We start from the raw sequence: 25,941 nt of genomic DNA, 5'->3' as shown, positions 1-25,941 counted from the left end.
TTCTGATAATTAGAAAGTAGCAGAGGGAGTGTTTTACAGATGAGAAGAGTCTTTAAGCTGGTTCTTTCCACCATATTATGCTGACTTCCAAGAGATCAATGATCTGTTAGTCCCTTCCCATTATGAGAGTCTATCACTAAAAAAGGACTCAGTTCCAGCATTCCACAGAAGGTATCCGAGTATTCCCTAGGGGCCTCATGGCCTCATCTGGCTCCTGTGGATAGGCCTTGTTGGCCACAGCAGATTGCACACCCAAGACAAGAATCAGTCTATTTCCTTACTCCTCCCATGGAGCTCTATGTTTCAAGGTAGGTATGTGGTCCCAATGACCAATTAATTAGATGAGTTGAGATTACGACTAAAGCTGAAGTGGGAAGCACAGTGTATGCTGGGGGAGTTACCATTCAGCAATGCTTCTGTGGATCCGGGACACCGAGGTCTCAATATCAATCGGGTGGTATCGTAATCCTCTCAGCTCCAGTGTTTCATCCAGCGCTCCCACCACATACAATGCATCATGACGCTCTGACAGAAAGAAAAAGAGAGAAATGTGGCTCGGACATATACTGAGTGTAACATAACACTGGAGTCCAGAGCACAGGGGTCAGACTGCCTGTCACCTGGCTCTGCCCCTACCAGCTGTGCAACTCTGGGCAAATTCCTTAAGGCTCTGAATCCTACTGCCCTTCTGTGAGATGGGAATAATAATCAATGGCTGCTGTGACGATTTGTGAGTCAATCCATGCACAGTAGTTAATATGGTATGTGGTATATTGTAAATGATACCAGAAATTAGCTATTATTATTACTACATGTTAGGAACTGTGTTATGTGCTGGGGAGACAAAGCTGACAAAACCCAATTCCTGCGCTGAAGATTCTTACAGCTGAGGCAGGGGAAAAGATACACAAAGAGGCATTCCGTTGTAATGTAGCAAGCCCAGCGACAGGAGTGTGCATGAGTTTCGGAGGGGCAGAGGACATCACTGAGTCCAGCTCAAAGGGTCAAGGAAGGCTCCTGGAAAAGCTGAGGGCAGAGCTGAGCTTTTAAGGACAAACAGGACTCAGCCAGAGGGGAGGGGAGGAGGAAAGAGAGGAGTTGAGAGGGAGAGGAGATGAACGAGTGTCATTCTTTCTAGGTAGCTTCATGGAATACAGATATAAAGATGAGGGTTGTAGAACATAGGGGAAACTAGTCCTCGTTTCTAACAGGCTTGTAATCCAGCTAGGATACAGAAGGAAGATGATTTTGCAGTAATTTCTGGAAAAAGGCAGATTTCTGAAAAATTCAGCAAAACAAAGTGATTTAAGCTGTTGGAGTGAAAAGGATCAGGAGGTCCAGCAGAGGCTCCCATCACCTGGTGAGCTCATGAAGACTGATGACAAAAACAACAGAAACACAGCAGTGAATGACTAATGGGTGCTTCCTGTGTGCCAGGCACCATTCTTGGCATCTAAATGCATCACGTCCTTTAATCTCACATCATTTCCATGAGGCAAGAAACATAGTCATCCCTATTTTCTAAGTAGGAAACAGAAGCTAAGTGATTGCTCAAGGTCACCCAGCAAATGCAGAGGTGGGCTTAAAACCAGGGTACCAGGCAGGGATGCCACCCTCTGCTCCACTGGGTTGCCCCTGCCTCTCCATGAAATCTGGGGAACTATGGACGCTGGTCTGTATGGAACTATGGAGAATTTAGGCCTTTAAAATCCAGCAGGTTATATATATATCACTTCTTCAAGTGCAGGATATAGTCAGTGTTGGGTATTTTTAAATGGCTGTAAGTGCCAGTCTGGAAGAAAGGGTGATGGCGGGCAGCAGTGAAGCCATGACAATCAACTGGGCAGAGGGTGACGGGAGGGAATTCTTATACCGGAGGCTTGGCCAGGAAGCAGGCTGTGTCCAATGCAAGACACCGAGGCACTGCCATACCTCAGCAAGATGGCTCCTTGGAACTGACGCCCCTCTCAGGGAATAGGGCCGTTCCTCCTGCTCCCCAAGTGGTGTGCAGGGTAGAAGAGATACAAGATGTAATGCTTGTCCTGGGTGGGGAATCAGCCCCGTAGGGACTGAATGTCTGTGTTTAGCCAGGGACGCTCATTCGCCATCAGGCACATCTCTCTGACTCACAGCTCGGGATGATCCTGGGCTCGCCCCAAGCGCTCACCTCTTAGACACTCTTCATGGGGCAAAGCATGACTCCAAATGAAGAGTCACTTATGGGTTTAAGAGTCACAGAAGGGAGTAACTAGATACACACACTCCACAATCCAAGGCAGGCTGAAGGAGGTCAGCTAGTGCTACAGAAACACAAAGCAGGGTCAATGGGGAGGAGTAGTTGCACAAATACCTCCAGTGGCCGCTGTGAGCTCAGTTCGGCGGACAAAACCAAGGTATCCTGTCCGAGCCCAGAGTGTCTGAGCCGCATCTCCAAAGCTGAGGCGAGTGTTGAAATGATCAGCTTGAAGAGTCTCACTATCATAGATGGTGTAGTAGCCGCTGGCTGTATGGGGACTGTTCACCCAAATCTACAAGAAAAGTGCTTTGGTCACAACTCACTGGGGACACACAACTGTATTCATTCTCTTGGATCAGGTGATTTGATTTTTTTAATCTCATTTTTATATTAACAACACCACAACTGCATCAATAAAGGCAGCTGATATTTACCAGGTGCTCATCATGTACCTAACCTCCATCCATCCAGATATATATGACATGACAACATAGTTCACACAATGTTGTTCCCATTTTACGGATGAAAAAACAAGGAGTTAACTAATTCACCTAACATGCAGAAATGAGGAGACTGGCACCCATGCTCTTGTGGCTCCCGAGGCTGTGCTCTCACCCACAAGGCTACCCTGCCTCCCTGGCTCATTTCTCACCCTCCTCCAGAGTCCCACGAACACATCAGGGATCATTTCTGTGCTTCTGGGGCAACTGTGGAAGGCCACAGGGAAACACCAGGGGGTGTCTGAGTTTATAATATAAACAGCAATAGCTAACAATAATGTTACTGAGAATCATTATGTGACAGACACTGTTCCATGTACATTACAGATACAGGCATTAATACATTTAATTGTATAATGATTCTACTCAGGAGGTGAGGTAGGTGCTACTATTAACATTTAAAGCTTTTTAAAATAGGCTGGGCGTGGTGGCTCACACTTGTAATCCCAACACTTTGGGAGGCCAAGGTGGGTGGATCACTTGAGGTCAGGAGTTCAAGACCAGCCTGGCCAACATGGTGAAACCCCATCTCTACTAAAAATACAAAATTAGCCAGGCATGGTGGTGTACACCTGTAATCCCAGCTACACAAGAGGCTGAGGCAGGAGAATCACTTGAACCGGGGAGACGGAGGTTGCAGGGAGCCAAGATGGCACCACTGCATTACAGCCTGGGTGACAGAGCAACACCCTGTCTCAGAAAAAAAAAAAAACTATTTTATATAGTTAATTTTTATATACTTATATATAAGTAATATGTATTTATATGTAAATATTTTTTGTTAAAGGGCTGGGCCTATATATTTTTTTTAATGCAAACATGGATACATTTTAGAATATAACATCTGACCTTAAAAATGTGTAAATATGTGACTTCTTTCAGTTTCATACCTTAATAGATGGGAACATATAGGATTTGCTCACTTTCCTTTCTAGCTAAGGGCATGTCAGTGGACAAATCTGGCACTATTTCCAGTTTGGGTGCCTAAATCTTCCCTGGATCCCAGTTTCAATCTCCCTCTTCTGTCAGTTTCAGTCTCATGCCTTACAGAAAAAAATTAACTCTATTCACAACAGGGGAAAGCTAAATCCACAGTTTTACTGATTTCTAAAATGTGAACCCTAGAGATTTTTACTGCTGACTTTTCAGAGTAAAAATTAAAATTATTACAAACCTCTCCAAGGTGAGAGTCTCCAACTGGCCCTTTGGTCTCAGGATTAACAATAACCACTTTCACTCCAGGTAAAATCTGAGAATCAAAGGGAAAATACAAAGATTGGGTTCAGTGAAATCTAATGACCTCCAGGAAACACACAGTTAGTTACCTGCCGGAGAGGTGGGCGAGGCACACAGGGCGGGAGCCAGCTGCAACGGCATCACAGCAGCTACCCTGAGGGGACCATGGCAGAGACCTTGTGTTTTGTTCTCACTGAACCTTCCTAGTTCATTGAAGACCAAAGGTCTAATAAAACACAGCCTCAAAAATAAAATGGGAGCCAGTTTGCCATCTCTTCAAAGGGATGAGAAACTGCAGATCGGGACCTTCACAGTAGAATTTGTAGAATAACCTTTCCTTTTTCATGCTCTTTCTCATTCACTGGAATGATGGCAGTAAAACCCTTTAAAACAGAAAGGGAAGCAGGCAGGGACAGCCTGAGTGACTCTACTCCAGACTCCAGCTGTTGCTAGAGTTGGAGGAACATGAAGAGTGAGAGAGGACAGCAGCAGCTTTGCAGGACAGAAGGATATCCACGACCCCAGGATCTTCCTCAGGAAGGAAAAGGAAGACACATATACTGGCTGAGGGAATGGCTCAGCCATTCTAACAAAAAGAAGGGCCTCTCTGGTTACCCATATTCTGCCCCCTTCGAACTCCCTTTTTATCTTGGGTTTCTAAAGTATGAGGTTACTCAAGAAGCCCTCAATCATTATCTGGGTGCAAACATCTAAAACCTCAAGGAAGAGACTAGACAGTTCCCTTAGTCCAGGGCGGGCACAGGCTAATGCTCATGAGGCGTGCTTGGCTGCTGAGGCAAGTGAAGATGTGACAAGGCAGTGACAAAATCAGCCAAAACCCCACCCCGGCAGATGCAAACGGAGAGTGAGACTGGAGTAAGCGCCCCATGGGGAGATACACCACCAAGTAGGTTTGGCAGGGATTCTTTTTTTCCCTTCACGATTTTTTCTCTGCCCTTCAGAATTACTAGACAGGATTCTGAGGTATCATCATTATCTCGTCAAAGGGCAGAGAAATTCCCACTTGTCTTGATAATGCATGTGGGTTTCCTATCATTCTTAGTAAATTGCTTCTCCCTAAATCTCTCTTTTGACGTTTTATAGCCTCATTCTAATCTAAGAAATCTTACTCCCATAGATGTTAACTCTCTCAAATATCTTTAATCTCATCCCCATTTTTATTTTCAACTTTAAATGCATGTGTGTCTTCCCTGACCTGAAACCACACTCCCATGTCGGTCTCTCCTAGCTTTCTCCTTGTGACATTTGTAAGACAGAACTGAGATGGGCACAGTGGCTCATGCCTGTAATCCCAGCACTTCGGGAGGCTGAGGCAGGTGATCACCTGAGGTCAGGAATTCGAGACCAGCCTGGCCAACATGGTGAAACCCCTTCTTTTTTTTTTTTTTTTTTTTTTTGAGACGGAGTCTTGCTCTGTAGCCCGGGCTGGAGTGCAGTGGCCGGATCTCAGCTCACTGCAAGCTCCGCCTCCCGGGTTTACGCCATTCTCCTGCCTCAGCCTCCGGAGTAGCTGGGACTACAGGCGCCCGCCACCTCGCCCGGCTAGTTTTTTGTATTTTTAGTAGAGACGGGGTTTCACGGTGTTAGCCAGGATGGTCTCGATCTCCTGACCTCGTGATCCGCCCGTCTCGGCCTCCCAAAGTGCTGGGATTACAGGCTTGAGCCACCGCGCCCGGCCTATGAAACCCCTTCTTTACTAAAAACACAAAAATTAGCTGGACCGGCCGGGCGCGGTGGCTCACGCCTGTAATCCCAGCACTTTGGGAGGCCAAGGTGGGCGGATCACAAGGTCAGGAGATCGAGACCACAGTGAAACTCCGTCTCTATTAAAAATACAAAAAATTAGCTGGGCGGGGTGGCGGGCGCCTGTAGTCCCAGCTACTCAGGAGGCTGAGGCAGGAGAACGGTGTGAACCCATGAGGCGGAGCTTGCAGTGAGCCGAGATTGCGCCACTGCACTCCAGCCTGGGGCACAGAGCGAGACTCTGTCTCAAAAAAAAAAAAATTAGCTGGACCTGGGGGCAGGTGCCTGTAACCCCAGCTACTTGGAGGCTGAGGCAAGTTCTCCTTGAACCTGGGAGGCAGAGGTTGCAGTGAGCTGAGATCGCGCCACTGCACTCTAGCCTGGGTGGCAGAGTGAGACTCCATCTCCAAAAAAAACAAAAACAAAAAAAAAACAGAACCAGCTCTCCTATCCACCTTTCATACAATACAATGAGCACTGCATTTTGCTGGTCTGTCAATATGAATAACATATCAGTTGGACTTTTAAAAATCGATGGAGAGAGTTCAAATTTACTATTCTTCTTATCTATGTACCCATATGAATTTGAAAGTATTAGCTAAGCTGAAATTATCTCCAGATTTCAATTAAGGCTTGCCCTGGACACTAATATATCATATGGCTTCTGGTTTCTTTAAACTGAACCACTTCTCCACACAGCCCACCTTCCCTATGGTCAACAGAACAAATTACCTTTCCAGACTCCGAGAGAAGCAAACTCTGAGGGGCGCCGCGTTCCACAAGACGAACCCTGCAGAAGAACGGTATTTACTGTATATAGGGCTTTTAAGAAGAGAAGTCGCCATATTCCTGCAGCTCAGTGCTGCCTTCCCACGACCTCTAACTTGTCTCTCTTCCTCACACTACAGCAGGGTTTCTCAAACTCAGCACTACTAACATTTTGGCCAGGTAATTTTTTGTTGAAAGGGGCTATTCTGTGCATTGTAGAGTGTTTAGCAACACCTCTGGCCTCTGCCCAGTAGATGTCAGTAGCAAGTCCCCTTTTATGACAACCCAAAATGTTTCCAGACATTGTCAAATCTCCAGTGGGGTGGCAAAATCTTCCCAGGTTTCAAACTGCTGCATGAGAGAGATGCTCTACCTATGCGGTCTAGGTCAGTGCTGTGGAGCACTCCAGATCATACACCCAAGGGGGTGGGGCTTGGGAAGAGAGGTCTTGGAGCCCTGGGCCAGTGCTCACCTTGGGACACAGCTGTAATTCCCTTCTGGGCTAAGGAGGCAGGCTTTTACCCATGAGGCTCAGATAAAGTATTGTTTCAAAAACCCTACTCTGACTCATTTATCTTATCTGTCCTATTATTTTTAAACTCTTAGAGGAAAGGGACTATCCATTTTAGTTTAATTTATATCAAATGTCACAAAATACTTTTATATGGGCAATAACTATTATACTTTAATATTAAAGAACAGTGTAGCAACTGAGAGAATTAAAGCTTTCTTATAAATGTAAATCTTATGTATTAATGATAAAAACAAATCCCTTCCCTCTTCCCATTCCCCTCCTGGAAGATATGAACAAAAGGAATGAGGGAAAATGCTGGCTCTGAGGTTCCGAATTTGTTATGGTTAGGAACTAGTAGGAAAGGAGCATTAATAAATCTGTTGTACCTGTCATGTCTTAGTGATTTCAGATCCACATACACAGTAGTCGGATCAGGCCCTGAGGTTCCCTAAAGAAAGACAAATCAATGCATTGTTTAGAATTTCGATAAACTGTATGTCACATTTTCAAACGAAAACAATTTAGCCATATACATGAAAAATCCACACTCTTTTTGCCTCTCCTCCCTTGGAGAGTGGCCTCCTAGGCCCACTGCTCTCACTCTTATCATGGGGACTGTGGCAGCACTGAAACGTTTCCATGCTGAGGAGGGCTTTCATCCCTGGATTCAAAGCAGAGGTGAGACAGGTCGGCAATCCAGGGACTTGCAAAACCAATATTGGCCACGGTGACAGCAAGAGGTCAATTATGATGGGGCTCAAGGTTAAACCATCAAGACCCTTCTGAAAGAAGGTCACAGAAGACCTGAAATAATCCACCCATGTGTGCTATCTTCTTTCACTCACTTTTGTCCATGCCTATATTTGCCTTATCAAAGAAACAGGGTCTCAATCTGCCACCCAGGCTGCTGGAGTGCAGCAGTACAATCACAGCTCACTGCAGCCTCAACTTCCTGGGCTCAAGCAATCCCCCTGCCTCAGACTTCCAGGTAGCTGGGACTAGAGGCATGTACCAACAAGCCCAGCTATTTTTTTTTGCGGGTGGGTGGTGGGGGTAGGGGAGAGATGAGGTCTCAACTATGTTGCCCAGGCTGGTCTCAAACTTCAGGGCTCAAGCAATCCTCCTGCCTTGGCCTCACAAAGTGCTGGGATTATAGGCATGAACACACTTGGCCCTATATTTGCTTTATTAGCTATTAATACATAAAATTAAGTCTCAGTTCTAGTCCCTTTTCTGTTATTTACCTATCAAGAATAACATGACAAAGCTGCCATCTGGATGGAGAAGAGAATACAAGGTTATTGTCTGAAAAAAATAAAGAGGCCGGGCGCGGTGGCTCAAGCCTGTAATCCCAGCACTTTGGGAGGCCGAGACGGGCGGATCATGAGGTCAGGAGATCAAGACCATCCTGGCTAACACGGTGAAACCCCGTCTCTACTAAAAAATACAAAAAACTAGCCGGGCGAGGTGGCAGGCGCCTGTAGTCCCAGCTACTCGGGAGGCTGAGGCAGGAGAATGGCATAAACCCGCGAGGTGGAGTTTGCAGTGAGCTGAGATCTGGCCACTGCACTCCAGCCTGGGCGACAGAGCAAGACTCTGTCTCAAAAAAAAAAAAAAAAAAAAAAAAAAGAGAGAGAAAAAAAAATGGTATAGAATATAGAGACAGAAAAACAGAAGGTCAGACCGGGCACGGTGGCTCATGTCTGTAATCCCAGCACTTTGGGAGGCTGAGGTGGCTGGATCACTTGAGGTCAGGAGTTTGAGACCAGCTTGGCCAACAGGGTGAAACCCTGTCTCTACTAAAAATACAAAAAATAGCCAGGCGTGGTGGTGCACGCCTGTAACCCCAGCTACTCGGGAGGCTGAGGTGAGAGAACCGCTTGAACCCAGAAGGCGGAGGTTGCAGTGAACTGAGATTGCGCCACTGCACTCCAGCCAGGGTGACAGAGCAAGGCTCCATCTCAAATAAAAAAAAAAAAAGAAAAAGGAAAAACAGGTCAGATACAAGTGAAATCCAAATAGGACTCAAATCTTTGTGACTCATCATCATGACCACATGACAGCGACTAAAATAAACACTAACAGGCGCTCACGGCTAGCACTGTTTCAAGAGCTCCAAGCTGGCAGCTCAGTGATTGTGCAGAGCTGCCTGGAGAAGCACAGTACTGCTACCTTCACTTTACAGGTGAGCAAAATGAGACACAAAGAAATCGAGATTAAAAACCCCAAAGTTCTAAAGCAAGTAAGCGTGGCTGAGGCCCAAGCCCAGGCAGCCTGGCTCCAAAGCCCATGCTCTGGGATACTCCACATTCCTCTCCTGTTTGTGAGCAGACAAGATGTCATGAGGGTCACCTGTAAACATATTGCTACATTGACTCTTGATCCAAAAGTGGTGCTGACAGCCCGCGGGGACAGCCCGATGTCTTTGAAGAGCTTGGAGAAGGACTGCTGGAGTGCAACGCGGGGCCGCTCCTCCGCCACCACCACACAGGTCCGGACGCAGGAGAGGTTGATCCCTCTGGTCTGCAAGACACCATTATGTGGGAATCAAGTCAGTAGGATCATAAAATAACTGAACAGGTAAGGCCACTGTTCTAGCTCCTTGGTCAGGAAAAGCCAAGTAATTGTGTATTCTCACCTCAGGCATACAGAGAAAAGTAGCTTTCAGAAAAGAAGAAACGGCCAAGGCATCCCATTAAAATCACTATCTGCTGGTAAATTCACTCATTCTCTAGTTCCTTCCTCTTTCTTCTAAAAATCTAAGGCTCTTCAGCAGTACTTTTTTATCCCTCCTCGTTTCTGTACCTTAGATGTCCCCATATTTGATGGGACTGAGAGAAAAATTAATCTAGAACTCTGGCAATCTAATCTCTTGTCTCTATGCATTCCAAAAATCAAATTTTTCTATCAAAGAAAATTCAGTATTTTCTGACTTTCTCATATGCCAGTCAGACAGATAATCATTCGACACACACATGAATGAATGAGTTACCCTTATCTTTGGGGATATTCTGAATTCTTAATATTTTGAGGTTTCAAATTCTATTAGGAAAAGTATTGGAAGCCACAGTTCCCTTTTATGTTTATATAAAGTCTTTCCAGTTAGCCTCCCAACCAGTTCCCCCTTCTAGTCCACAAAGTAAGAATCATATTAAACTGTGAAAGAGTGCACTAAATTAGGAAGGTGGAAGAGATAAACTTGCCAAGGTTTGCAATACACCCTTTTTAAACTGAGTGACTTGAAAAAGGCAAGCAAACATGTCTATTAGGCCCTGCTCTAACTCTGTTATGTCCTGGCTCATTTCTTCAAAACCTTTTGGGACTGCCCACCTGCTGGAGCTGCTTCTTACCTTTAGCACTTCCACTTGGTTGCCAAGTCCTTTGGTGCAGAGCTCCATCACTGAATAGGAGCAGAAAGTGTCCCTTATTTTGTACTGGTTGACCGTGGCGAGCCAGAGGAAAAGGTTGTTCTCTAACTCCATAGGAGGAATTAAGACAGACTGGTGGCCTGAATAGACACTGCAGTGAAATAGACAACAGCTGGAATCATCAGTTCATCCTCGACACCTGATACTTCAGAACCCCACCAATTCCACAGATATTTACCGAGTGTAAAGGACAGTGTAGGGACATGAGGTGTAAAGCTCTAAGAATCAGTCTTGTTCCTATACAACTCGCAAGAGGAGAGACTATGAAGTAAAGCAGACTGTGGTAGGTTGCTTTAGTCTACATAACATTCTTACAGCTGCCCTCAAGCTAGTTAATATGGTCAAGATGATACTAAATATTCTGGAAAGGTAATTCCTAATAACTAATCTTTAAAACCCCGATGGAGTAGCATTTTTTCCTCTTTTTCTTCAGAAACCTTATGTGTGGACTGGATTTTACTCCTATGGTTTCTTTTAAAGATGTTAATAGCCATTTTATTGATGCTCTGAATATGAGATGTAAATCAAGAACATTGAGATCACAGAATAAACAGCAATTCATTCAAGCTCGATAAGGCAGGGTGGGGGAGTGGTAGTGCTTCACTGAGCTGGTGACACTTGAGCTGGAGCTTGAAGAATGAATATGAATTTGACAGTGGCCAGAAGAAGTGGGGACAGTAGTGAGGGTGTTCTAGGCAGAGGAACAACATATACAAAGGCTGATAAGTACAGCATGTTTGAAGCCATCAGAAATATTATTAGTATTCAAGTGGCCGGGCACGGTGGCTTATGCCTGTAATCCCAGTACTCTGGGAGGCCATGATGGGAGGATTGCTGGAGCCCAGAAGTTGAAGACCAGCCTGGGTAATAAAGCAAAACTCATGCCTCTACAAAAAAGCTTTTTTAACAATTAGCCAGGCGTGGTGGCACACACCTATAGTCCCAGCTACTTGGGAGGCTGAGGTGGGAGGATCACTTGAGCACGAGAGGCTGCAGTGAGCTGTGACTGTGCCACTGCACTTCAGACTGGGTGACAGATTGAGACCCTGTCTCCTAAAAAAAAAAAATGAGAGAGAGAGTATTCAACTGAAATCCTAGCACACAGGGTGCACGGAGGAGTAAGGCCCGAAGGGCTAAGGCCAAACTGTGACAGGGCTTAACCATCATATGAAGGAGTTTATACTTCACCCAGCAGGCAGTCATTGCAACTTTAAGTTGGGGCAACACTGACAATATGGACATATGGAGTAGGGATTGGTGATACGAGCCACTGAAAGTTGAGAGACAGGAGAGGCTGCAATAGTTCAGGTGAGAGGTGATACAGGCTTGAACCCAACAGTGTAGCCCAGGATAAAAAAGAAGGAATGGGGCTGGGCGTGGTGGCTCACACCTGTAATCCCACTACTTTGGGAGGTCAAGGTAGGTGGACTGCCCGAGTCCAGGAGTTTGAGACCAGCCTGGGCAACATGGCAAAATGCTGTCTCTACTAAAAAATTAGCTGGGTGTGGTGGTGTGCACCTGTACTCCCAGCTACTCAGGAGGCTGAGGTGGAAGGATCGCTTGAGCTTGGGAGGTGGAGGTTGCAGTGAGCTGAGATTGCACCACTGCACTCCAGCCTGGGCAACAGAGCAAGACACTGACTCAAAAAAAAATAAAACAGGCCGGGCGCGGTGGCTCAAGCCTGTAATCCCGGCACTTTGGGAGGCCGAGACGGGCGGATCACGAGGTCAGGAGATCGAGACCATCCTGGCTAACACGGTGAAACCCCGTCTCTACTAAAAAATACAAAAAAAAACTAGCCGGGCGCAGTGGCGGGCGTCTATAGTCCCAGCTACTCGGGAGGCTGAGGCAGGAGAATGGCGTAAACCCGGGAGGCGGAGCTTGCAGTGAGCTGAGATCTGGCCACTGCACTCCAGCCTGGGCGACAGAGCGAGACTCTGTCTCAAAAAAAAAAAAAGAAAAAACAAAACAAAACAAAACAAAACAAAAAACAGAAAAAAAAAGAAAGAAAGAAAAGGAAAAAGGAAAGAAAGGAAATATGGATCCTGATATCCATATTCAGTCCATCAACAGGAAGAACTATCAACACAATAGTTTTTTTTTTTTTTAGAATAAAAAAAAAGAAGGAACAGGGTTCCTATCATGTGTCTTCTATAGCCACAAAGCTTAAACTCTTGGCTCATACAAAATGGCAGTGATTTTATGCCTAAACCTGTTTACAGATCAGAATCACTAGAAGCTCAGGAATCCTGTATTTCAAAATACTGGTGGTGTGGTCACCACCTCTGGAGATGAAGATTAATAAGTCTTGGGGAGTCCCATTAATTTTTGTTGAAAGACCCCCAGGTGATTCTTATGTACATATAGGTGTAGAACAACCAAGCCAAAGGACAAACATTTGATTAGACACAAGACATGAAGATATAGAATCTGAAGATAAGACCCATGTTTCTAGTGTGGGCCCCTACATGGATGATCCTACCCTAACAAAGAGAGAACAGGAGGAGAACGTTGAGCTGCAGGCATCTATGAAGCATTCATGATGTACACCAAGGAGATGAAAATGCAGGTCTGAGATGAGGTTCTCTGGGGGAGTGGTGAGAGGAGCTGGGATCTGTATTCCGCAAGGAGCAACTTGGCCAGGGCAAACGTGCTACTTTCCATCCACATGCTGTCATCCCATCCCACTGTGCTCCTTCCTGCCAAGCCTAGGGGGTACATGCTGGCTGTCAAAGCATGACATATTTCACCCGAGAATCATCATTCTACTTGGCTTTGCTTCTAAAGCAAGGATTACATGGTGGAGAAGAGAGCAAGTAACAGGATCACTGCCATTTTGTATGAAGAATAAAATTAACAGAAAATAACAAAGGGAATACAGACAAAACTGTTTTTAAACAAACTTCACAGACACAGTAGATCCATAAATTCTGAAAACACTAGCATTTTACTGAAACTTTACCAAATTAAGGGAGCAAAGGAAAGGATGAGATGGTCATGGCCATAAAGTACACCCCCACACATTCTGTCTCCTTGGCTTTTCCATCCCTACCTGCAGAGACACCAGAGCGCGAAGCCAAGTCCACAGTAAGGGTCAAGGCAGATGGCGATCTGCCGAGAAGAGTACAACTCACACTGGAGCTTGATGGCTCGACACAGAGCGTTCACTGCAGAGTGGGACATCTGCAAAGTATGGAAAATGGAACAGGCTGGAACTGTCATCCCACAGGCAGCAAAACAGCTCTGACGACAGCTTTGAGGAGTTTCAATTCCCTAAACTCCTCAAAACAATGTATAATTTTTAGTGCTTCAAAGCCTAACCTAAGTCTCCATTAAGGGAACATATTTCTGTTCATTAGTTAATAATAATTTTTTTTTTTTTTTTAAGACGGAGTTTCGCTCCTGTTGTCCAGGTTGTGGTGCAATGGCACGATCTCAGCTCACCGCAACCTCAGCCTCCCAAGTAGCTGGGATTACAGACATGCACCACCACGCCCGGCTAATTTTCTGTTTTTAGTAGAGAAGGGGTTTTCCATGTTGTTCAGGCTGGTCTCGAACTCCAGACTTCAGGTGATCTGCCTGCCTTGGCCTCCGAAGGAGCTGGGGTAATAGGCGTGAGCCACTGCACCCAATCTAATACTGAATTTTATGATATCTAAATATCAGATTTCATACATATTTTAACAAACTCTTATCTTTCAGCTTCAATGCTAGGTTCAGACACTTAATACAAATTCCTTGCGATAACTCATTCCAGAGGAGCCAATGCCTTTATTTAAATAGAGCAGCGACCCTTGATCCTCACTCTGCCTACCGGTCTCTGGTACAACCACTTAGCCTCTGCGTCTAAAGTTTCTGGGGCAGTGGTCATCTCTATTTTTTGGCAGACGTGGCATTTTTCCAGCATGCAGCTTACCTTCACTCCTGTAAGCATGCCAGTTGTGGAGACACTAAAATCAAGATATGCCAACATCTCAGGAGTGGGTGGTTTATACAGCTGAGGTAACCTTTTCCTGGGTAAATCATCTGCCATGAAAAGAAAAAAACCTGATGTCAATCCAACATGCGGGAACATGAAAATCATTGCTCTTCAACTGGTTTTCTGTGGCTTTGCTATGGCCAAATTTAGCTTTGGGGATTCGCTAAAGCTTAGGCTTCTCCTATTTAACCAAGTAGCTCACATATGTCATTCTTAGAGGTAGGCTGGGGTTGAGGACAACACTGGACAACCCAGGCAAGCAAATCTACATCAGGTAAATGTATCTGCTAGCAGCTTAGTAAGGGGAAACAGAACACAGTAGGAAGCAGACTGCTGTTCAAATGCCAGCTCTAGCATCAGCTACGTGACCCTGGAGTTATTTCACCTCTTTGTGGCTGTTCTCTTCTTCTCTAAAACGAATCTCTAAAATAATACCTACCCTCATAGAACTGTTGGGAAGTTAATTCACATAAAGCACTTTTAAAGCAACCTACTGAAGAAATGCTTAAAAAGCATTAGCTGTTATGCTGGTTTCAAGTTAAAGTTCATTATTTACACTTTAGTATGTGTTATATTAATCGTGTATGGATTTAAAAGTTGGGAAGTATTTCTCTAAGTTAACTTAGCAGATTTTTTTTTTCTAAAGACAGAGTCTTGCTCTATTGCCCAGGTGGGAATATAGTAGCTTGATCTCGGGTCACTACAACCTCCATCTGCTGGGCTCAAATGATCCTCCCACCTCAGCCTCCTGAATAGCTGGGACTACAGGTCTATGCCACCATGCCTAGCTAAATTAAAAAAAATTTTTTTTTTTCTAGCGGTGAGGTCTCACTATATTGCCCAGGCTAGTCTCCAACTCCTGAGCTCAAGTGATCCTCCTGCCTCAGCCTCCCAAAGTGCTGGCATTACAAGCATGAGCCATGGCGCCTGGTTAAGCTGGCAGAATTTTAAGAATAGTAATCTATCTGGGTGCAGTGACTCAGGCCTATAGTCCCAGCTACTTGGGAGGCTGAGGCAGGAGGACTGTGTGAACCCAGGAGTTTGAGACCAACCTGGGCAACATATCAAGATCATGTCTCTTTAAAAAAAAAAAAAAAAAAAAAAATGGTGGCTAGGCACAGCGGCTCACACTTGTAATCCTAGCACTTTGGGAGGCCGAGGCAGGTGGATCACTTTGAGGACTGGGGTTCGAGACCAGCCTGGCCAACATGGCGACCCCTGTTTCTACTAAAAATACAAAAATTAGCCAGGCATGGTGGTTCATACCTGTAATCCCAGCTATTCGGGAGGCTGAGGCAGGAGAATCCCTTGAACCTGGGAGGTGGAGGTTGCAGTGAGCCGAGATCGCGGCCCTGCATTCCAGCCTGGGTGACAGAGTGAGGGCTCTGTCTCCAAAAGAGAATGGTAGCCAAGAACTAGTAATTCGCTGCTTTCACTCATTTATGATACCTTCTCTACTTCCCCCCATGTGCTTTATAAGTATGCTAAAACTAGGGATGTCAAAGATGTCCTTTGGCTCCAGCCATACCTCCTTCAATGGCTCCTTTGGCTTTCTGGATCAAGAAGGACGTCTAACTGAGTTTTAAATCACCAAATCATGGGGCACCCATTTCTGGTCAAATGAAAGACTATCACCTTTGACCTCCCTTTATGCAGGGAAGGGTCACTCATATGACCACTCAAGTGCCTAAAGAAACCTTCCTGTTGTGATTCAGCCCATTAACCATAGATCTACCAGCATCATTAACACCAACACAATCCATTTGTGATACATATATATACACCTGTGCTTCTATCCTTCAGTAATAAATATTTTAAAAACCCAGTTCGGCATCTGGTACACAATAACCACAAATACATGTCATTCCTGCATTTGAATCCAGTTTTTTTTTTAAAAAAAAAGGGTAGGGAGGACATTAATGGTTAAGAGGCTGGGAATGGAGCCAAACTGGCTGGATTTGAATTTCAGTTCTGCTGCTTATTTAACTTCCCTCAGTTTTCTAATCTGCAAAATGAGGATAAAAATAACAACTTATAGGGTAAGGATAAAAGCATATAACACATTAAATGACTGACATAACGGCTCAATGAAGGTTAGATGTTATCATTATGATTACATGCTAGGAGCTCTGCATTACATCATTTAATCTTTACAACTCCCACTTTATAGACAGGTTAGTAAGGATACTCAGAGAATAGCAGATATACAGGACTTAAACCTTACCTGCCTGACTCCAAAACCCACATTCTTCCTATACCACAGCTTTTTCAGCTATTCCCTTATCTTACCCCCTTCTTTAATATGAATACTATCTAAAAATTTTGCACTTTATGGCTTTCAAAGTATAGTATTTTCATATTACACTGCATTTTATCTTCTCAATAAATATACAGGTCAGGCAGGGGTAGGCAGTAGCTTAGGAAAGGGTAATTTCAGTCAAGATTACACAGGCAGTAGGTAATGAAGCTTGAGCCAGAACCCAAATCACCTGACTCCCAGTCCAGTATTATTTCAACAATATCACATCTCGAACAAAAGGATCAGATTGTCTCAATATTTTACTTGGCCCTACATATACATAGTTACATGTAGCATAAAAACCTAACCACCTTTTGATGATGCCAAGAGTATCAGCAAAACACTTTTGTTTGGAGAGCTCTTAGCAGACTGTGATCTCGCCCTTTGCATCTGCTGTCAGTGTTTAGTCCTGCACAAGCTTACTGATGCTAGGTTTTGCCTCTGTCTTAGCAGGCAGAAGACATAAAGGCAGGGTAAACAAGTCTGGCATGAGAAGAGACGAGATCTCAGGTATTGTGAGCTCTCATTCCCTCCACCCTCAGGAGAAGTCTCCCTTTCACCTGTGTCAATGATGGTTGGCCAGGTTTTCACATCCACTGCTGCTGCTGCCTCTCGGGACCTCAGTAGCCGCATTAGGGTCTGACCAGTGAGAATACAGGCTGCTTTGCTGACCTAGAAAACAAATGGACAACAATAAGCATCAGGAGGTTCAGCCCCAACACGGCACCACAGGCCCCGGCTGCTGCTAAAAGCCACTCATGTACTACACTGGACAGGACAGTTTTAAAGAACACATGTGGGACAGATGAGGTCAGTTTACTCCCTTGCATGTTTCCTTCTGGAAACGTGTGACATTTAACTCTCTCAGGATGATGGACCTGTTCACAATACACTGTATTGTTTATAACAGTGATTCTCAAAATATTTCATAATTATAATCTCAGTATGGATCCCACAATCCCATGATTTCATTAAGACCACAATTAAATAAAGATGTGGATTTTGGGCCGGGCGTGGTGGCTCAAGCCTGTAATCCCAGCACTTTGGGAGGCCGAGACGGGCGGATCACAAGGTCAGGAAATCGAGACCATCCTGGCTAACATGGTGAAACCCCGTCTCTACTAAAAAAATACAAAAAACTAGCCGGGCGAGGTGGCGGACGCCTGTAGTCCCAGCTACTCAGGAGGCTGAGGCAGGAGAATGGCGTGAACCCGGGAGGTGGAGCTTGCAGTGAGCTGAGATCCTGCCACTGCACTCCAGCTTGGGTGACAGAGCGAGACTCCGTCTCAAAAAAAAAAAAAAAAAAAATGTGGATTTTGTAGTGCTCAGGGAATGAGAAGAATCAGATAACCATGTTTGAAGGAAACTGCCCCAGTCTCTAGTGAATAACGAGACTTACTACACCTAGACCATACGCTGAACCTAAGGAACCCCGATGCTGATATAAGCTCTCACAGAAACTAGGTTCTCTTGCCCAGCTATACACAGAAATGCAAAGTGACCTACTCTGCCCACGAACTGCATCAACAGCAACTCCCCTCCCTGCTTTTCTGGCCCACTTTGTAGAATATAACAAGGGCATTTTGCTGAATTACACTTTGTAATAAAATCATCTATGGTGATCATGGCTTTTATACCGTGGGCTCCTTTTTTGCTGACAGAGCAGCAGTTCTCAGAGAAGCAAATGCTACATGAACTGGAATTTTGTAATCTATCAGCACTGGCCAAGGCTTCCCCCCTTGCTGTAAACACTAGGATCTGATGCAATACACACTTACCTTATTTTCTTTAACTCTCATATCCTATAAAGACTTCTATCATCTCCAGAGTAAGGTCTGGACACCTTTTAATGCTAAACCAAGTAAATTCACAAAAGTAACTAAAATAGAAGTGACCTGACACCACGGTTAATTCAGTTTGGCATTTAAAATCACCCAGATAATTTAGCAGGAAAAATATCAGACATCACATTTTAGACAGAAGGGGAGGGGGAAACTTTTTTTTTTTTTTTTTTTTTTTTTGAGACAGGGTCTGCTCAGGCTGGAGTGCGGTGGTGTAATCTCAGCTCACGTCTAACCTCCACCTCCCAGACTCAAGGGATCCTCCTGCCTCAGCCTCCTGAGTAGCTGCGACTACAGGCATGTGCCACAATGCCTGGCTACTTTTTGTGTTTTTGTTGGAGAAATACTAACAGCTGCTTCACCTCCTTAATGTTCATGATAACTGCATACAATTCTGCATCTCACCAATAACCACTTTCCCCCAGTTCCTTCGCTGAATAATGATGGTTGTTTTGGCTTGACTAACAAAAAGGAGGTAGTTTCCAGGAGACAAATTTGAATTCCTGACTTAACAAAATTGGAAAATTAGTAAGGATCCTTAGCTGTCTGAATCTGGATTTTAGGAGATGAGGACAAGGCAAGATACAGCTGGTACTTACATCAACAATCATTCGGACAGTGGGCAGCGTGGCCGTGAGGTTCTGAGCATGTGGAGGTCTGACCGTCACAGGTATACAGCCCGCATACAGGCAGCCATAGAAGGCAGCGATTAACTCAATGCCTGCAAGACAAAAGACCCTGTCAGGAGAGGCACTGAACTGCCTAAGAGCACTGAGAAACTAAAAGGCAAATTTTCCAAAACGGTTAAATCATGTGCAAGACAGGTTCTGTAGACCATAATTTAACAGAGACTCTAGCAGAAGATATTGAAAGTGAAAGAAGGAAGCATATAAAACTTTAGAAAATATAGAGAAAACAATTAACAAAAAAGGAAGGAAATCAGAAGTAAACTCCTGAAATATTTGTGAAGAAGGTATATTGATATTATTACTTTATATTACTCAGGAGAAGTAACTGGAGAAACCAGGAATGGTTAATTAGGAAAATAAAAGAATGGAGAAAGGAGAGGTAAAGAAGCCCTGAGCTTTTTAAAAATATTTAGAAGGCTGCTCTAAAAAGAACAATCAGACTTCTTAGATGTTGTTGAAGGGGTGTGAGTTTTAGGGAGCAAAGTATGACTCAGTCTGAGGACAACTTTGGGCAGAGGCCTCCTTAGGAAGAGCTCAGGTCCTTCCCCGTGGCCTCTCGCCAACTGACAGGTGCAAGGCCATCTCTTGGGCATACAATAGCGGGGATTGCTCTATCACGTGATCTTCTATGAAATCTCAGTATCTCGGTAAATAAGGCAGCGCATAAGAATCACAGAATGAGCCAGGCCTTGTGGCGCACACCTATAATCCCAGCACTTTGGAAGGTTGGGGCAGGTGGATCACCTGAGGTCAGGAGTTTGAGACGAGCCTGGCCAACATGCTGAAACCCCATCTCTACTAAAAATACAAAAATTAGCTGGGCATGGTGGCGGGTGCCTGTAATCCCAGCTACCCAGGAGGTTGAGGCAGGAGAATCACTGGAACCAGGGAGGCAGAGGTTGCAGTGGGCTGGGATCACGCCACTGCACTCCAGCCTGAGTGGCAGAGCGAGACTCCGTCTCAAAAATAAAATAAACAAAAAAATCACAGAACAATATGAAGTGTGGGGGGATAATAGGCCAAAAAAAGCTGGATGTATGAGTGGATTAGGTGACAGAAATAACGAAGGGAAGACTCAAATATTTCACCCAGAATTTTGAATCTTTATGCCAAATAATTCTGAACCCCTCTTACTATGAAGACAAGGTTGTTGAATTAAATCAGAACATGAAAGTAGCAATAACAAAAGAAGACTAAATCATAATATGAAAACTCACATCCCTTCAACAACATCTAAGAAGTCTGATTGCTCTTTATAGAGCAGCCTTCTAAATATTTTTTAAAAGCTCAGGGCTTGCTCACCTCTCCTATCTCCATTCTTTTATTTTCCTAGTTAACCATTCCCGGTTTCTGCAGTTATTCCTCCTGAGTAACATCAATCATAATATGAAAAATGTTCACAGAATTCACGCACAACATTTCTTTGGGGACTGGGTGAAATTGCCCCATTCCTGAACATTCACAGAAACAAAGCATCTGTTTTGAGAGTTTCCAAAAGCCAAGCAGCTGAAGACTTCATTCATTCATTATTTATTGAGTGACTTTTATGTGCCAGGCACTAATAGAAACATAAGGGTGCAAAAACAGACATGGTCCCAGGAGAGCCACTGTACTGCACAACGTGGGGGGTGAGGCTTGGTTCCCACTTCGGCCTGTGTGCATGGTCTTCTAAGTGTTGGGAAGTACACTGCCTGCAAGTCACAGAGAGCGGCCCTGAGTGCCTATCCTCTTATAATTTGTAGTCAGTCTAGTATTGGAGCTTAAAGTCTAGTCTACCAATCCAATACTTACCAGGTGGATAGAGCAACACCACATTATCTCCTGCATTTAGATGTCCCTTATCACCAAGAACGGCCGCAATCCTCTCTGCTCGTTTATGAAGCTGAAGGCAGCTGGCTGTGCATACAGCGGTTCCCTTTAAACAACAGAAAGGATAAGCGGGTCAAAGCTCAGAAAGCAAATAAACTATAATAAGCACAGCCAGTTCAACACCATACCTGAAAAAGGCTTGTGCCTTTGTAGATTATCCTTAGCAAATTATCAATTCTAGTGAAAATTCCCCTAAAATAAAGACGTGTGGAGCTGGACAGGGTGGCTCACACCTGTAACCCTAGCACTTTGGGAGGATGAGGTGGGGGCACTGCTTGAGCCCAGGAGTTCAAGACAAGCCTTGGCAACATAGCAAGATCTCCTCTCCACTGAAAATACAAAAAAAATCAGTCAGGTATGGTGGTGGCACGTGCCTGTAGTCCCAGCTACTCAAGAGGCAGAAGTGGGAGGATCACTTGAGCCAATGCCTGGGCGACAAAGCGAGATTCTGTCTCCAAAAACAAACAAACAAACAAACAGATAGACAGACATGTATGGGATCCTTTTTTTTTCTTTTTTTTGTTCTGACATGGTCTTGCTGTTGCCCAAGCTGCAGTGCAGTTATGTAATCACAGCTTACTGCAGCTTGCAGCCTCCAACTCCAGGTTCAAGACATCCTCCTGCCTCATCCTTCCAAGAAGCTGGGATTATAGGCATGAGCCACCATGCCTGGCTGACATTTTTAAAAGAAATATGAGAACCTTAATGAATCCATGGGCTTGAAAAGAAGCTCACTTCATGTACAGGTAGAGCAAGAAACTTCCCAAATTTTCTGTCATAAAAGTAATGGTTCTTAAGATTTTTAATGATTTTTCAATAAGATGCACAGTATATTCTTCTCATTAAGTTCTACTATTGTATACATTCCTCAAAAAAAATAAAAATAAAAATCAGATTCCAGGGGAATGGGGGAGATGGGTATACTTTGGATAAGTCCCCTAAGAGCTCCAATAGGCACTTCCAGTCTTCCCCCTGCTGAGGAGAAACACTGCTATCCACATGGTCACAGACTTTGAGCCTGTGACTCAGCCACCAACACAAAAACTCAGCTGACTCCCACAGAATGCATAATTTTAAAATACAATATATAGGCCGGGCGTGGTGGCTCACACCTATAATCCTAGCACTTTGGGAGGCCGAGGAAGGTGGATCCTGAGGTCAGGAGTTCGAGACCAGACTGACCAACATGTGAAACCCCGTCTGTATCAAAAATATAAAAATCAGCTGGGCCTGGTGGTGGGCGCCTGTAATCCCAGCTACTCGGGAGGCTGAGGCAGAAGAATCGCTTCAACCGGGGAGGCGGAGGCTGCAGTGAGCCGAGATCATGCCACTGCACTCCAGCCCAGGCGACAGAGCAAGACTCCATCTCAAAAAATATATGTGTATTTTTTCTTTTTATATATATTTATATATCATGATATATATTATATATTATATATAATATATAAATATATATATACTTTTTCTCTTTTTATTTTTGAGACAGGGTCTTGCTCTGTCACCTGGGCTGGAGTGCAGTGGCACAATCTCGGCTCACTGCAACCTCTGCCTCCCGGGTTCGGGCGATTCTTCTGCCTCAGCCTCCCGAGTAGCTGGGATTACAGGCGCCCACCACCAGGCCCAGCTGATTTTTATATTTTTGGTAGAGACGGGGTTTCACATATTGGTCAGGCTGGTCTCGAACTCCTGACCTCATGTGATCCACCCGCCTCGGCCTCCCAAAGCTTTGTGATTACAGGTGTGAGCCACCGTGCCCAGTCCTAAAATACAATATTATAACGAACCATCTGTCAGAAACCAGTAGTTAAATGTGCTCTTTAAGTAAATTTCAATTTGCTTTTTATCTGTTAGCAATAAATCATTTAATTATGTACCAGAAATAACTTAGGTTTTTAAAATGCTGGTCTGAGGTCATTTTCTTCCTGGCAGAAATCAAAGAATTAAAAGTCCAACTGGGTAAAAAAACTGTATGACATAACACATTTTGAACATCTGTGTATCTATGTAATTGCATTGTTGGCTCCATTTCTCCTATCATAATTGAATAAAGAAGACGTGCTTGTACCATAAGAAAAGAAAGTATTACATAGCACTCCAGGAGGTCTCATTCCAATCCTAAAGTGATTGCACAGTTTACCCTCATATGTCAAAGCAAGGAGAAAGCCATTAACTCCTTCTTCAGAGATGGCAACACAAATTTTCTGATGAAAGAAAGCGATCAAGAGTGCTTAAGATAGTCCTATAGTCGTCAGCTGATTAGATATACCATTGAATTTTTAATACCTTGGCATTTAACAGCATGAAGAGTACATGGTCAGGAGTCGCCTGGGCTCGCCACTGTAGGATCTCTGCCAGAAACTGGTGCTGAAGTCATAAACCAGAAAAAGGACTCAGGGTCAGCAACTTATAACAAGTCACATAATGTATCCCTCAGCTGCTACCTGCAGTACAAGTTCTGTCCTTGACTTGATTTCAGTAAGAAGGCAACATTTCAGGAACACTTACCTTCCTCACCAAATCATTTTCTTCTATTTGTCCCAGATCCCTTCCAGCAGCTTGTGCTATACGTTTTCCAGCAACCAGATTCCCAACCATCACGGAAGCAGGGCCTACACCTGTAAATAAATGCAAAACCCAACTCACTGGAGATGGCAATTCCAACTAAGTATCCAGAGCATTTCCAGACTGACCAAAACTGGTTCAAATATTCATCCAACAATACTGACTGAACATTCTTCTAGGCACTGGGAACCCAGGAGCAAATAGGGCAAGGAGCCTGCACTCTGGAGAAGGGTAACCAAGAAATACATACACAAATAAATAAACACAAATAGTGCAAAGTACTGGAAACAAACAAACAAACAGGAGGAACACAGGAGGGATAGGGACTGGGGTGGAGGGAAGCAGGCAGCTATTATAGTTTGGGGTATACAGAAAGTTTTCACACTGAGGAGGTGACAGTTGGTTGCACAAGCTCCTACTAATATTTTAATCTTCTCCAATCATAATAGAACCCTAAAAGAGGGCTTAACAATAAAGAATATCTGGCTTGGAAAGAAATTTGTCATCTACGAGGCCTGAGGGAGTTTATCTAGAATATTAAATTTGTTCAATTAAAAGTGAATAATAGCCGGGAATGGTGGCTTACACCTGTAATCACAGCACTTTGGGAGGCTCAGGCGGACAGACCACTTGAGCCCAGGAGTTTGAGACCAGCCTGGGCAACATGGCAAAACCCTGTCTCTACAAATACAAAAAGATTAGCCTGGTATGGAGGCAGACATCTTAAGTCCAGGCTACTCGGGAGGCTGAGGTGGGAGGATCGTTTGTGCCAGAGTTCAAAGCCGCAGTGAGCTGAGATTGTGCCACTGTACTCCAGCCTGGGCAACAGTGTTAAGACCCTGTCTCAAAAAAAGCAAAAACAAAAACAAAAAAAACTCAGGGGAAAAAATGTCAGCAATGCCAGGCATGGTGGCTTGCTCCTGTAATCCTACCAATTTGGGAGGCAGAGACGGCAGACAATGTGAGGCCAGGAATTTGAGACTATCCTGGCCAACATGGCAAAACCCCATCTCTACTAAAAATACAAAAATTAGCTGGATGTGGTAGCTCACACCTGTAATCCCAGGTACTCAGGTGGTTGGATCCTGGATGGCAGAGGTTGCAGTGAGCCGGATCACGCCACTGCACTCCAGCCTAGGCAACAGAGCGAACTCTATCTCAAAAAAAAAAAAAAAAAAAAAGGCAGCAATTGGTAAATCTAGGGTAGGTTACATGGGTGCTCCTCACCATACTATTCTTCTAACTTTTCCATAGGTTCGACACTTCAAAATAAACAGGGGAGCCCACTCCCTCTCTAGAAAAAAGTGCTAGGCACTGTCCCCCTCTCTTCATGGTCACCGCCTTATGGAACTAAGAAGATGGCAAAAAGATGATTTAAAAAAGCTTATTGCGGCCGGGCGCGGTGGCTCAAGCCTGTAATCCCAGCACTTTGGGAGGCCGAGACGGGCGGATCACGAGGTCGGGAGATCGAGACCATCCTGGCTAACACGGTGAAACCCCGTCTCTACTAAAAAAATACAAAAAACTAGCCGGGTGAGGTGGCGGGCGCCTGTAGTCCCAGCTACTCGGGAGGCTGAGGCAGGAGAATGGCGGGAACCCGGGAGGCGGAGCTTGCAGTGAGCTGAGATCCGGCCACTGCACTCCAGCCTGGGAGACAGAGCGAGACTCCGTCTCAAAAAAAAAAAAAAAAAAAAAAAAAAAAAAAAGCTTATTGCCAGCTAGGTTTTAAATAAGGCTGATGCTATACTGGATTAATATTTAAAACGTTTTATTTGACCGGGCGCGGTGGCTCATGCCTATAATCCCAGCACTTTGGGAGGCCAAGGTGGGCGGATCACGAGGTCAGGAGATCGAGACCATCCTGGCTAACACAGTGAAACCCTGTCTCTACTAAAAATACAAAAAAAAAAATTAGCCAGGCGTGGTGGCGGGCACCTATAGTCCCAGCTACTCGGGAGGCTAAGGCAGGAGAATGGCATGAACCCAGGAGGCAGAAGTTGCAGTGAGCCAAGATGGCGCCACTGCACTCCAGCCTGGGCGACAGAGCGAGACTCCATCTCAAAAAAAAAAAAAAAAACCTTTTATTCTATCAAAATCTGCTGATCCTGAATATACTGAAACAAATGAAAGAAAAATCACTTAAATCATATAATCAATTTTCAAAGGGTAAATATTTGGGGAAGCTGGGTAAAGGATGTAAGGAAAATCTTTGCACCATGTGGCAACTTTTGTGTGTGAAATTATTTCAAAATGGAA

General features: G+C 44.6%; 1 protein-coding gene across 5 annotated transcripts in view; it reads right to left on the bottom strand.

Annotated features, from left to right (window-relative positions):
• DIP2B (disco interacting protein 2 homolog B) overlaps window positions 1-25,941 on the bottom strand; it is a 255,922-nt gene that overhangs the window by 4,983 nt on the left and 224,998 nt on the right. For all 5 annotated transcript variants that reach the window (XM_050748648.1, XM_050748650.1, XM_050748649.1 and 2 more), the window contains 14 exons: window positions 23,629-23,738; window positions 23,407-23,487; window positions 21,046-21,169; window positions 19,165-19,286; window positions 17,285-17,396; window positions 14,363-14,472; window positions 13,499-13,629; window positions 10,369-10,537; window positions 9,371-9,541; window positions 7,405-7,466; window positions 6,469-6,526; window positions 3,911-3,985; window positions 2,351-2,528; window positions 402-525 (listed from right to left, as the gene is read on the bottom strand). In XM_050748648.1, the coding sequence (XP_050604605.1) occupies window positions 402-525; window positions 2,351-2,528; window positions 3,911-3,985; window positions 6,469-6,526; window positions 7,405-7,466; window positions 9,371-9,541; window positions 10,369-10,537; window positions 13,499-13,629; window positions 14,363-14,472; window positions 17,285-17,396; window positions 19,165-19,286; window positions 21,046-21,169; window positions 23,407-23,487; window positions 23,629-23,738 (1,627 nt within the window). The remainder of the gene's footprint in view (window positions 1-401; window positions 526-2,350; window positions 2,529-3,910; window positions 3,986-6,468; window positions 6,527-7,404; window positions 7,467-9,370; window positions 9,542-10,368; window positions 10,538-13,498; window positions 13,630-14,362; window positions 14,473-17,284; window positions 17,397-19,164; window positions 19,287-21,045; window positions 21,170-23,406; window positions 23,488-23,628; window positions 23,739-25,941) is intronic.

This window comes from Macaca thibetana, chromosome 11 (assembly GCF_024542745.1).
Source record: "Macaca thibetana thibetana isolate TM-01 chromosome 11, ASM2454274v1, whole genome shotgun sequence".
NCBI classification, from domain to species: domain Eukaryota; kingdom Metazoa; phylum Chordata; class Mammalia; order Primates; family Cercopithecidae; genus Macaca; species Macaca thibetana.
Note: the sequence above shows the minus strand (reverse complement) of the source record. Positions and strands in the feature narration are given on the sequence as shown.